The sequence below is a fragment of the Talpa occidentalis genome, unplaced genomic scaffold, assembly GCF_014898055.3.
Source record: "Talpa occidentalis isolate TD23 unplaced genomic scaffold, MPIMG_talOcc4v2.1 talOcc4.15, whole genome shotgun sequence".
In the NCBI taxonomy this organism is placed as follows: domain Eukaryota; kingdom Metazoa; phylum Chordata; class Mammalia; order Eulipotyphla; family Talpidae; genus Talpa; species Talpa occidentalis.
Genome location: NW_023601543.1, coordinates 32,072,565 through 32,085,932, shown reverse-complemented (window position 1 = coordinate 32,085,932; position 13,368 = coordinate 32,072,565). Strand labels below are relative to the sequence as shown.

Below are 13,368 nucleotides of genomic sequence, written 5' to 3'. Positions count from 1 at the left end.
AGGGTGAGAGAACTCACCAGAGCCAGAGCAGGGAGCAGAGCAGGCAGAAGGACCGAAGTACACTGCTGAGGGGAGCAGCGGGAGAGGTCTGCGCGCCATGTGGGACCCTCCTCCAGTGGCCGGGGAGCAGCTGGGGATCGAACCGCAGAGGCTGCGGGCAGCTTCGCAACCCAGCGCTCAACCGCTGCGCCACCGGGGAGGCCCTGATAGTACTTTTTAAAGGGAAGGAAGTGACTTGGTTTTTTCTACTGTTAATACAATAACCCACCAAACTCTGTTGGCTATTTCCTTTATGGTTTACAGGACTTTTGTTGTTTATTTTGTTTTGCTTTTTGACATTATCTCTCTGGGATGGGCTGGAGCAAATTCTAGTCATATGACTATTTTCAGAACATTCTTTTATGTTGTCCTAACTTAAGAAAATCTCACATATTGCAGCACGACTTTAGAAATTTGTGCATAGAGAGGTCACCCCCATTTCCCCAAAGCTCAATTCTAGTTTCTGTTTCTTCAGGTAGCATCTGAATGACCTCAAACTCCAGCACCTATTAAGTCTGAACAATCTTGGAAAACTGGTGATTCTGAGATCAGAATCCCCTTGTGAGGAATACATGAATGAAAGATGCAATGTAGCAAATATACAGACCAGTCTAAACTGGCGGTCAGAATTCTCTGGGTTTGCAGAATGAAGGAACACGATGTAATATAATAGATACAGAACCTGGCATACAGGGTTTCCTGTGTTCATATCCACAAGTACCTGGGTCCCAGACCTCCTGATTCTAGTTGGCGTGCCCTGTGTGAGTGGTTCAGTTGGAAATTTAGTTGCAACCCACAGGAGTAATACTACATTTCTCTAGTAGCAAACTCAGGGGGCAGTAGCAACAGGAAGCTGCGTCTCTTGTAGTTCCCAGAACTCTCCTCTCTGTGCCTTGAGGAGGAGACTGACTGTAAGGACTCCATTTTGTTCAGAGTAGCCGACCGTGTGGTTTGGAGCACTCTCTGGGGTTCCTCAGAAGGCTTCCTGGATCTTCTCCAAACTCCCAGCTCCAGATCCCACAGATTGTTCTCACAAGGACCCTGTGAAGACATTGGTGGACGGTCACTGCTTTCAGGCCACAAAATGGGTAAGTTGGTCAGCATGAGGCCTTAGGTCCCTACAGGGCAGCAGAGTTTCCGGGTTCCCTTTCTCCCTCCCCCACTGAAAGGATACCCTGCTGAACCCTCTTTAGATGAGGGGTAGTGAGGACACAGGCTATTTTTCATTCCTTGGAGGAAATAGACTGAGTGGGCCCTGAGGCACCTATCCTGATTCCACATGGAAAACTTCCCCTCCTGTGTAACTCCTATGGAAATTCACATGCCCTGGGTGAATTTTTATCCCTGGTTGGGGGTGGGGCAGAGAATCTGCCATTAACTTTGAATCCTCACATCAACTATTCCAGGTAGATTTTATTCTGAAATTTTCTTGAAGCTCGCTTTATGGCCCAGCATATGATCTATTCTGGAATGTTCTGTGTGCATTTGTTATGTGGGTTGCTCTGTGTCAACTAAGTAAATTTATGAATTTACTTAAATTCATGTTTTTACGTCTTCTCCATCTAGCTGAATTTTTGTGATTTCAGGTGTCAGTGTGGTGTATTAAAATTTCCCACTGTGAAAAAAAATTTCCCACTATGATTGTGATTTGCTCATTTCTCCATTGACTGCTGTCTTATTTTCCTTTGCAAATTTTGGCTTTAAGTTAAGACATGCATTTAAATCTAGAATTTTTGGTTAATACCTTCTTACTGCATTGAAACTTTTATCTAGTTAAGTTTTTTCTTTAAAGTATGTCTTTTTGGGCCTCCCCGGTGGCGCAGCGGTTGAGCACTGGGTTGCGAAGCTGCCCGCAGCCTCTGCAGTGCCGGTTCGATCCCTGGCCACGGGAGGAGGGTCCCACATGGCGCGCAGACCTCTCCTGGCGCCCGCTGCTCCCCTCAGCAGTGTACTTCGGTCCTTCTGCCTGCTCTGCTCCCCGCTCTGGCTCTGGTGAATTCTCTCACCCTCCCGCGCTTCTGACTGCACCCAGTGCTTGTATAAATAAATAAATAAATCTTCAAAATAAATAAATTATTTAAAAAAAAATAAAGTATGTCTTTTCTTTTATTAATATGGCTATAGCAGTATTAGTATGTAAACGGTATGTATTTTGTCAGGTTTTTTTATTTTTAAATTTTCTGTATTGTAAATTTTACGTGTGTCTCTTTTAAGGAGCATATATTGCAGTGTTTTTTATTTTTATTTTTTAAAAATTTATTTATTTATGCATACAAGAACTGGGGTACAGGCCAGAGGTGTGGGGGGGGGTGAGAGGATTCACCAGAGACAGAGCGGGGAACAGAACAGGCAGACTGACTGAAATACACTGCTGAGGGGAGCAGCGGGTGAGACAGGAGAGGTCTGCTGCACCATGTGGGTAGCTCCCTGGCCGGGGATTGAACTCGTGCTGCAGAGGCTGCCAATAGCTTCACAGTGCTATGCTTAACCCCTTGAGTTTTTTTTATTTTTAAATTTTCTGTATTATAAATTTTGCATGTGTCTCTTTTAAGGAGCATACATTGCAGTGTTTATTTTTTTTTAATCCAGTTAAATAATATCTTTCTATTTGGAATACTTTGTCTGAAAATTTTAATATCAGTACAGATATAATTTGGTTTAAATATACCATATTGGGCCTCCCTGGTGTAGCAGGCGATTGAGCAAAGCGCTTTGGAGCTGTCCGCAGCCTCTGCAGTGCGGGTTCCATACCCGCAGGCCGCAGAGCGGCCCTCATGGCGTGTGTTTTGGTCGTTCAGCCTGTTCTGTTCCCCACTCCGTCTCTGGTGAGTCTTCTCACCCTCCTGCGCATCTGCCCTGTACCCCGGTTCTTGTATAAATAAGATAAATCTTTAAAAATATATATACCATATTACTGTACATTTATTTTTGCCTGTTCTAAGTTTCTTTTCCTTTCCTTTGAATTGAGTGATATTTTTAAGCTATTGAATTATTGCTTCACTTGGCTAGATAAATATCATTTTACCATTCTTGTAGTGTTGGTCCTTAAATTAAACTGCACATCTTTACCTTTTCGCAGTCCACTGTGTTAGTTCTTTTTCAGCTCTTCAGACAATGAAGGGACCGTGGAGCACTTTGATTCCATTTACCACCTCCTAAATTATTGTTAGGTATTTTAACTCTATATATACTTAACCACCAGAAGAAATTATTATCATTGTGCTACGTAGTCAGTACTTATTTAGATTTTCTTAGATGTTTGCAAATGCTATTAATTTTTCTTTCCTATATCTTTGTGCTTCCATCTGGGATCTTATTTCTTCTGCATGAAGAGCCTTAAATATTTCTTTCAGTTTGAGTTATCAGTTTGAGTTATTTCCCCAGTCATTGCTCCATTAACGTCTGTGTGAAATGTATGTTTTTTTCTTCAGGAATTTTTTTCTTTAGCATACTTTTTCTGCTGTTCATATTTGGTATACTAACTTGATGTCTTGTCACTTTTGGAAACTTCTAAACTAAGAACTCTTCAAATACCATTTCTTCACTGTTTCCTCCCCTTCTTTCGGAGATGAATTAAAACATGTGTTGGATGTATCCACTATATCTCCTTGAATTCTTTCTCCCCTCACTTTTGATGACATTTTCATCAGACTTATCTTTCATTTCTCCAGTTATTCCTTTAGGCAAGGGCCTCACCTGTACCCTAATCTCACACCATAACACCAAACTTTGAGAAGAGATTTTATTATACCCCCAGAACAGAGGAGGGAAGTGAGAGGTAGAGAGGCTAAGAAACTTGCCCCAGGTCACCTAGCCTGAAAAAGACAGAGTAGAGACTATATCACTGATTAAACACTGCACCAGCCCTTCCCTCTGTGCTTGTTCTTGCTCTCTCTCTCTCTCTCTCTCTCTCTTTTAAGATTTATTTATTTATGCATACAAGAACTGAGGTGCAGGCCAGAGGTGGGGGTGGTGAGAGGATTCACCAGAGACAGAGTGGGGAACAGAACAGGCAGACTGACAGAAATACACTGCTGAGGGGAGCCACGGGTCAGACATCACACTGCTGAGGGGAGCCGCAGGTCTACTGCACCATGTGGGTTGCTCCCTGGCCGGCTGGGGATCAAACTGGGTGCTGCAGAGGCTGCAGACCGCTTCACAGTGCTGCGCTTAATCCCTTGCGCCACCAGGGAGGACCTATATTTCTTTTTAGATTATAAAAATCAGAAATATTTCTTCATTACCCATGATATTTTCCCAGCAGTTTTTCTGGTATCAGAACCATAGATGTGTTCTCAATTTCAGGGTACAATTGCGAAACTAACTCCCCACAAAGAAGACCAAGATGCTGGGGCGTTTTCCGAAGGAGATACAGCAATTATTCTGAAGAAGTCTGTTGTGATGTTCATTCTTCATTTTACCAGCAGCGAGATGGACATCCAGGAAAAGCTCATGTTCACTTGGACACCTGCATAAGATAGTAAGTGACCTGTCCACCAGCTGAAATGTACCAGCCTGTGGAATACGTAACCCTGTATCCACCCATGTTGTTCCTTTCTCCAACCTGAAGGAATGACGAATGATAGGATCAAATTACTGTTTGAGCCAACTTTACTGCCGCCTTGCTCAGTTGGGTGAACGAGCATAGAAAACTTTCTGGGCATACGCGGACTAATTCCTTCTCTCCACTTCCCCACAGCTCTCCTTATGCTGTTCGATCCTGCCATCCGAGAGGCAATTTTTATAAACATGACCAAGGAGGGAACATGGAGGGAAAAGAAAAATCTCCAGAGAGTGTGATAGAGAGGATCCGACAAGATAAAAGCTTACGGAGCTGGTTCAAGGTCACAGTGAGTGTTCTAGCAAAATGGGCCTAACATGTAGAAAAAGGTAAGCAGAGGGGTTAGGCTGGACTTCTATGGAGATACTAGGTGCTTTTCTGGGACACAGAAATTGGTAATCTCTCTTTTTATTACTTGGAGTTAACATCCTAAGTTATCCAACGGGAGACTCAAATAATTTCTTAAGATAGGACAATAGCCGTTATTTCTAACTTTTATACCAGACTTGGATTTCCTAAGTACAGACTGACTGTGGGGGGACTTGGAAAGGTTGTACACAAGCAAAGGAGAACACTACCGTCAAGGAGAGGAAGCAGATCCGCACCAGAAGGCTCAGTTTGGCTCAAGCTGAACGTTGGAGGAGGATGAGGCTCTGGGCTTCCTGTCAGAAGGGGAGGGCAGGTCTGCCTTAGGTGGGGTCTCTTGGAACTTTATTAAAAAAGTACATATTAATCATTTAAAATTTATTATTTGAAGAAAAATCTATTTTTTAATTAATTTATTGATTTTCTTACATCATCATTAATTTTTGTGCTATATTTGATTTCTCCCCTCAGATGTCATCCCTGTAGTTCCCCCACCATCATAGCCCCCATGACCCGTGATCACCACCATCGCTTGTTCTCTTCCCTCCCCTGTTTTAGCCCCTCCGCCTTCCCTTCCCTTGCTGTGTGCCTCAGATCTGTGGTCAGCCTCCAGGTTTTGTCTTTTTCTTGACCTTTCGTTCAGTAAAGAAAAATATTTGAACAGAGAGGGAAGGTATTTAGGAAATCCAGGCCTGGTACAAAAGTTAGAAATAATGGCTATTGTCCTATCTTAAGAAATTATTTGAAAGTCTTCAAGCTTCGAAATAAGCTTTTAAAAAGGTATGAAAGGAAGACCTGCTGGGGTCTTATCTTAGACTTAGATCCCATTATGTGCCTCTCCACTCCCATCTTTTCTTTGGCTCCTAGATTCCATTCGGTATAAAATATGATGAGAAGTGGCTGCTGAAATTGATCCAGAAGGAATGCAGCATCCCATTCACCCCAGTCGGGGTAAGAGGCAGATAGGAGGTAACAGGGAAGATGAAGACCCAGATGAGTAGTAGCTCCAGTCTCATAATCTGTTTCTCTTGCTCGTCTCCCTATAGTTTCACTATGAGAAAATGCAGGCCCAGTTCTTCGTCGAGAATGCCAGCGTTGCCTTCATACTGAAGAATGTCAGCGGGAAGATTTGGGACAAGGACAACGAAAAGGTGTGTGTCGAGGAAGTGACCAGGCCTGGCTGGAAAACAGCAGAACAGGTCGTAGTGGGGTCTTAGGCCTCAGGGTTCCTAGTATTTGCCCAGCCCCTCTTGTGTTCTCTGCAGATAACTCTCTTTGTCAGCCCCTCTAATGTACCCGACTCCGTGCAAAAGCAGCCGAAGTCAGGAAACTCAGAGCAGAGAAAGGTAATGCAGATGCCACAGAGGTTGTGCTCACCCATTCAGACCCACCCCTGCCTCCCCACCTACCGCTCCTCTCCACCCCCTCAGACACAGAGCCGAACTCCTTCTCTGATTCTGCAGCTGCCCGTGAACAAACTGTGTGATGCCTCCCTGCCATCTCTTAGCATCCAGAGATGCTACATTAACCCTGGTATTGCTGACAGCACTCATACTAGGGGAGTGAGGGTGGAGGGGTCTGTCTGGGAAGGAGACGTGGGGATGGTAATGTGGGGAGGGCTTGGTGCTGGACGTGTCAGTCTTCTGATTCCCTGCTCTCGACTTCCTGCAGACTTGATGGCCCAGGGATCTAAAAATGTCATGGCTGCCTCACTGAAGATGCACGAAGAGAATGTTCCCACAGTGAGGACGTAGGCCCAGTGCTGGGATTGGTGTAATGGGTGCCAGAGATTAGGTAGAAGGCACAGATTGTTCTCAGATACCCCCTGTTGGGACCCTCACTCTTAACTCTTCCCTCATCACAGCTTTTGCCCTTGAACCTGAGCAAAATGAACCCCTACCAGCTGGGTGGCCCAACCGACATCCTGCAGAATGCCTCCAGCATCAAGGACCTGAACCTCTCCAAAAGTGAGGTGAGGTGTCTTATCCAGATCCTTCCTTGAAGGGAAGGTGGGACGGTTCATCAAGTGGTGACAAGAGACAGGGAAGTAGATTTCCAGGGAAAGAATGGAAACAGAATTGTAGGATCATCCTGCATTTCCACATAGTTTCTTCCATAATCACAGGTGAAGTCTGCAGGGGAGTTGGAGAGAGACAAAGAGCTGAAACCAGAAGAGATGTGTGCAGAGAGAGATTCCCTGCGCACCACCTTTCCAGATAAGTCAAGCAACATAAGGTAAAAATACCCTCTTACCAGGAGGCAGCAGGCCTGGTCTTTGGGAGAACCTTGGGCCCGAGTCTGCCCTCTCCCCTCCGTGTCCCTCATCTGCGCTCAGAGCTCTCCTCTCCTTCCTCCGACCCGCTCGCTGTCCTCCCAGTCTGGGGTCTGGTCCTGAGTCTGCCTCCAGCCTCTCTCTCGTGACCTGCCAAGCGTGCGCCCCAGGAAGCAGGGCTTCCCTCCCCGCCGGGACCACCAGTCACCAGCCTGAGCCCGATGTGGTGCCCTGGACGAGAAGGGACGTCCAGCCGGGCTGGTGCTGAGATGGGCCTTCCGGTCCCGTGCTGGCACCAGGCTGCCCTCTCCTGTTCTGGGGGTGCCCACTTTCCTAGCTCCAAGGGCCTCCCCTCCAATCCCAGCTTGACATGGGGGCTTTCCTGGCCCGGGCTGGGGGCTGAGGCCCTGGGTGGCTGTCATCATGTCATCGTCCCTCCGGCCCAGAGCCAGGAGCTGGGACCTCCTTGGAGAAACCTGGGTTTCCTGAGCCGGGGGTCAGAGGTGGGCCACCCCCGGTGAGCAGAGGCTTCCCGAGGGAGGGAGGGAGGGAAGGCAGAGGCCAGCGGCGTCTGAGGACACAGAGGACGGGCCTCTCGGGCACTGTCCCTCCCTCCCTCCCTCCACCCGGCCATGGTGCCGCCTGGCCCCGCAGAGGTGCCCCGGGTAGCCCGTCAGGGGTCTGAGTTCCCAGGCAAGGGGCCAAGGAAGACAGGCACAGGAGCCCAGGGCCAGCAGAGAGAAGGCGGGGACATCAGCGGGGCCGCAGACCCTCCCCCCCCCCACGCTGAGCTGGGCCTGGCCCTTCACTCCTCTGGGGAGGGTGTCCTGCCCCCGTGGCTACCCTTTGTCTGTGCCCGGCTCGGTGGGCTGTGGGGCTGAGGAAGGCCCAGCAGCATCCGGAGGGCCCCAGCCCCACAGGTGCATGCTTCCCACGCCCACGTGGGGCCTCAGGGCCAGCCAGGGGCAGGTGAAGGGAAGGCCTGCAGCGGGGGAGCCAATTCCCCTTCCTTCCCTCTGCTTCCTGCCCCCTTCCCTTTGCCTTCTCTCTCCTGTGAGCTGCGCCTCTGGGACTCTCCTGTCTCCTGTCCTGCCTTCACCCCTTTCAGTCTTCATGCGCCCCCTTTCCATCCTGCCTGCCGAGTTCCACCTCACTCACCTCCTGCCCAGCATCCGGGGACCACTGTCCCTGGTCCTGGGACAGTGCTGGACCCAGAGTGAGGCAGCAGCGCCCTGGGCTCCCAGGCCATGCCCTCTTCTCTCTGGAGCCCTCAGGGGGGACACAGAGAGAGGCAGGGAGGGGGGCGGAGTCCTGGGGCCTGGGCTCCAGATGCTGTGTCTTGTGGCGGTGGAAAGGGAGTTGGGGGGGGCGGAGAGGGTGGAGGGAAAGGGAGGGAGAGAGACCTGCCTCTGTCAGTCCGTGGGAAGGTGCCCAGGGCCCTGGACCACTGGGAGGCAGGGGCTGTCTCTGGTGTGGGTGCTGCCCCCCCAGCCACCTCTGCGCCAAGTTTCACTTTCTCTGTTTTGTCTTGATTTTGGCAGCTCCATCCTGGAATTGTTCCCCAAGTTAATGCGCCTGGTAATTGTATTCCTCTTCATTGGCTCTTCTAACTGGCACTGATGCCACCCACTGAACCCCCTTAGGGCTTGTCCAAGGTACACTGTAGATCTGACCCTTAAACCCATGGAGGTGCAGCCCCACGTGGGAAGCTGACAGAGGCTCTGGGCCTTCTCGCAAGTTCTCCACAAATTCTGGCACGCCATGGTGATGAGCCCCCCTGCATCCCTGGCCCTGGAATTTCCAGGGCCATTTTACCCCTGACCTCTGACCCTCACCCTGCCCTGGTGGTCCCTTCCTTTCCCCTGATCGACCAGGAGCACCTCCTGGTCTGCGCTGCTGACTTGCTCTTGCTTCCCAGGAAGGGCAGGACTCACTGCCCCCAAGTGACTTTGATCTGCAAGCCCAGAAGAAGTTGCCAACCTGCAAGGTGAGGATGAGGATCAAGCAGGGCTTTAGGGGGTACATGAGGACCACTATCAGCCATAGTCCTGACTGTTTTCGTTTCAGGGAAGCTTCTTTGGATCTGAGACACTGAAGAATATAATTCTGCAATTCCTGCAGCAGTAAGTACTCCTGGGGCTACAAGGAAAGCAGGGCCTGGAGAGATGGGGTCACTAAGGCTCAGGATGGCTCACTGGGTCTTATCTCATTTGGGGTCCAGATCACAGAGATCCACTTTGCCCTTTGCCTCCCCGCAGGTATTACTGGATCTATGACTATGGTGACCGGAAGAGTCTCCTCGGTATTTATCATGAACAAGCCTGCTTCTCCCTGAGTATTCCTTTCAACCCCAAGGACCCAGCTCTGTGAGTATCACAGCCTACACTCTCATCCTGCTGCTGGGACTCCCCAACAGATGGGCCAGCTCCTGAGAACACCCCCACTGGCCTGACACCACCTCCTGTTCTTCTTTCTCCTATTAGCAGCATGTGGCAGTACTTCAGAGACAGCAGGAACATGATAAAGCTTAAGGACCCCTGTAAGTGGGTGATGGGGGAGACTGGGCAGTGAAAGGGCACGGCTTGGGGCGGTGTCAGTTGCAGGGTGCAGGGTATGGTGGTCCTGGCGGTCCCTGACCTTTGCTTGCATCACCTCCCACACCCCACCAACAGACACGCGGTATCAGCTGCTGAGACATACAAGCCCTGAGATTGTGAGCACCCTGTGCGTGCTGCCCCAAACTCAGCATGACCTGGGCTCCTTCCTGGTGGACTTGTGGGCCCACACGGTGAGCACCCGCTTCCTCCCTCGGGCAGGCCCAGAAAGCCACAGGTGGGTGGGAGGCTTCGGTGGTGACTGAGCACCCGGGCGCTTCCCTTTCAGGAAGCCATGCTCTGCTTCTCTGTCCACGGGGTGTTCAGGGAACGTGAGTATTTGTAGAGCGTCCCCCAGGCCTCTTAGAGCTCCCGCCCGCTGTCTGGGCTCCCTCAAATTCTGCCATATTCCCAGACCCCTTTCCCTGCTCCCCCATTCCCTGTGTTCTTCAGTCCCCCCCCACCAAGTACATCCTGGCCTGCCCTGCCCCCCGCCTGTCTGCCCCACACCCACACCGCTGGGGGGTGAGGGAGGGACACAGGCTGCAGGGTTCCATGGCTCTCACCCCAGATGCTTCCTCTGGGAACTTGGAGCCCCTGCTGAACCTCTCAGTTGCCTCACTTTCAAATGGGGCTGCTGACACCCCAGTCTCGGTCAGCTGCGGAACGCAAGTGGTTGAGCCCGTGGGCCGGTTGTCCCAGGACCCCAGCAGGGCCGTGTCCCTGGGAGCAGGTGGCGCCTGTTGTTGCCCTGCCCGTTCCCGACACCCTGACTCCCAGAGGACACTTGTCCCCCGCTTCAGCCTGAGTACCCAGGGAGACCCTGACCAGGGAACACCATTGAGTGTGTGAAGCATGTGAACCCCAAGGGGATGTTATTGTCTGTTGTTTGTCGTTGAAGTGGTAGGAAAGTCTCCATTTTCTGTTCGTGCCTTCACTAAGACCTTCATCACTATCGCTGGCCGCAATTCCAGGTGAGCCCCGTGTTGGATGTGGGACACCCAGGGCAGCCTGGGCCAGCAGTGGGGGATGTGGCCATGCAGCCCCCCGGGTTTCCTCAACATTGTGCACAGCCTGCTGGTGGAAAGGGGAGCAGTCTGGCCTTGTGGTTAGGAGCATGGGCCAGGAGTCAGCTCTGGGGTTCCCTGCCTGACCCCAACCCTCACTGGCTGTGTGACCTTGGTCTAATCACATGACCTGTGTGTGGCACGGGGTCTCCTCTGCAGATGGGCTTAGAGTGTCCTCTCCTGTGCTTTACATAGCACACACACTGGGATTCACCCTCTACATGTGGTGATGCTGGAGGCAGTCTCTGTGGTGGTGGACTCTGTGGGAGGGTGCAGGTACCCCCAACGATGCTGGGAGGCAGGCACAGGAGGGGTGTGATAGGAAATGGCTGCTGAGGGGCACAAGGAGGAGCAGATCATTGTTGGGCATGTCTGTCTTTCCATTGTCTGAGGGCCTGTTTTCCCTCCAGTCTCTGCATCATGAATGACGAGCTGTTTGTGAGGGACGCCATCTGCAATGACTCCCAGAACGCGTTCTCCATGCCACCGTCACTGCCCGTGCCCACCGTGCCCACTGCTGCACGCCCTGTGCGCTTCCCCTTGCAGCAGCAGCAGCAGCAGCAGCAGCAGCAGCAGCAGCAGCAGCAAATGGCACAGGCTTTCACGGCACAGGCTTTCACATCCCAGTGTGCGATGAACCTCCAGTGGTCTCAGGAGTGAGTGCTGGGTGTGCAGCGGGACAAGTGGGAGCTGGGAGAACCCAAGAAGTGAATAATTGGAACTAGCAAGTAAATTGTTTTGCTTTTTATTTCCCTCTGTACATATAAGCTACACAGTTGGCTGGAACAGCCGTGCATTACTTTTCTGAATTCCATGGAACTCATTCCTTTATTGAGAGATGTTTGGGTTCCAGTGGCTTTCCCATGACACACTGCCACAGAGCTCACGCCGCTGCTTGTGACACAGTGAATGTGGAGGCATGTTTCGCTTACACAGACTGAGAAATGACACTGTGTGATCAGAGTGTCTCCACTTGGTCCCAATGGATGTTGCCTGTCCTTCTTCCACCACAGGTACCTTCAGGATAATGGCTGGGACAGCGCCAGTGCTGCACCAGTTCTTGCTCAGCCCAAGGTGAGGCCCGAGGAGTGGAGGGCAGGTGTCTGGGGGACACTCAGTGCTCCTGGCTTTGCTCATCCCCTAAATCCCTCCCTTCACTTTCTTCAGGTCCAGGGCTTGATCCCAGAGGAGCCCCTCACACAGATGTATCCAGGACCATGAGCACACATGGGCCTGACAAGAAACCCTTGGTGTCCTCATCTTCATCTGCATTATCTTTGTTGCATTTTTTCCTCCAGGCTGAATATAACCCTATGACTGAGCTGCTAGGTCTGCTTAGGGCTGGGAAGCCCATTTTTGGCAAATGTTCATCCACCCAGAGGGCAGCTGTTCTGTGTTTATCTCACCCAGCATCCCTATTTCTTTTGACAATAAAGGATGAAATTGCATCTTATGTATCCCTGAGAAATCCATTCTAGGATTTTCCCATCCATCACTGGTGTACAGAGGAGGAAAGGGAAAGTCAGCGAAGTCAGAGAGGGTCAGCAACTCCTGGAGAACAACAGGTAGAGACTCAAGTCCCGGGCCCCCTAAGCCCTGGGCTGAGTGTGCACTTCAGAGTCATGTGGCTGCAGAGATGGGGAGGTGCTCTGTTGCCCCAGTAAACTTGAGGGCTGGGGTTCTGTGCCTCTAGTGCATTAGCCAAATGTTTTTAAGTAGAGAACAGTATTGTTTCTTAACTTTACAAATCTATTCAAATTGAACAATTCTTTTTTAAAAAAGATTTATTTATTTTTATACAAGAACCAGGGTACAGGCCAGATGTGCGGGAGGGTGAGAGGATTCACCAGAGACAGAGCGGGGAACAGAACAGGCAGACTGACTAAATACACTGCTGAGGGGAGCAGTGGGCAAGACAGGAGAGGTCTGCTGTGCCATGTGGGATTCTCGCTGGCCGGCCGGCTAGGATCAAACCCGTGCTACAGAGGCTGCGGACAGCCCCACGGTGCGGCCCTCAACCGCCTGCGCCACCAGGGAGGCCCAAATTGAACAATTCTTTTAGGAAACATTAAAAAGCACATGAAAACCTGGGAGGAAAACAATAATCCTCATATATGGCTGACATTGGATTAATAACCTTGACAGATGAAATCAGTAGAGAAGGGAAACTGTAGAATTGTTATAACTAAATAAGAATGCCCAACAGATCTATAAAAACTACCCAACCATAATAACCTACCAAACAACAGCAAACATTGAGATAAGGCACTACATGAGAAAAGAATACTAATGTTAGTTCTCTTCAGAAAAATTAATGTATATGCGTGTCTCTATATTAATATATTAGTTCCCTAGGGCTGCCATTTTAGCATTGACATAAAGCGGATGGCTTAACGCAACAGAAATGCATTTTCTCACCATTTGGGAGGGGAGAGGTTCTAGGGGAGAATCCTTTCTTGCTTTTCCAGC

At 50.2% G+C, this 13,368-nt stretch overlaps 1 protein-coding gene across 2 annotated transcripts; it reads left to right on the top strand.

The window, feature by feature from the left end:
* Nucleotides 1–880: 880 nt before the first annotated feature.
* NXF3 (nuclear RNA export factor 3) lies at nt 881–12,329 on the top strand. 2 transcript variants are annotated; one of them, XM_054695631.1, is made up of 21 exons: nt 881–1,127; nt 4,345–4,519; nt 4,739–4,889; nt 5,834–5,917; nt 6,013–6,117; nt 6,232–6,312; nt 6,430–6,499; nt 6,638–6,708; nt 6,831–6,938; nt 7,092–7,201; nt 8,780–8,816; nt 9,157–9,225; nt 9,306–9,361; nt 9,497–9,604; nt 9,722–9,777; nt 9,911–10,026; nt 10,122–10,164; nt 10,734–10,806; nt 11,310–11,555; nt 11,913–11,973; nt 12,067–12,329. In XM_054695631.1, the coding sequence occupies exons 1-21, from the start codon at nt 1,124–1,126 to the stop codon at nt 12,118–12,120; spliced, it is 1,878 nt and encodes a 625-aa protein (XP_054551606.1). In that variant the 5' UTR covers nt 881–1,123; the 3' UTR covers nt 12,121–12,329. The 2 variants fall into 2 exon arrangements, with proteins under 2 accessions (XP_054551606.1, XP_037368870.2); XM_037512973.2 differs by having other exon boundaries at nt 6,397–6,499.
* Nucleotides 12,330–13,368: the final 1,039 nt, after the last annotated feature.

Coding starts and splice junctions, on each gene's coding strand:
- NXF3 (XM_037512973.2), top strand. Junction 6,709..6,830: donor ACGAAGAGAATGTTCCCACA/GTGAGGACGTAG, acceptor CCCTCATCACAG/CTTTTGCCCTTGAACCTGAG. Junction 10,165..10,733: donor CCACGGGGTGTTCAGGGAAC/GTGAGTATTTGT, acceptor TTGTCGTTGAAG/TGGTAGGAAAGTCTCCATTT.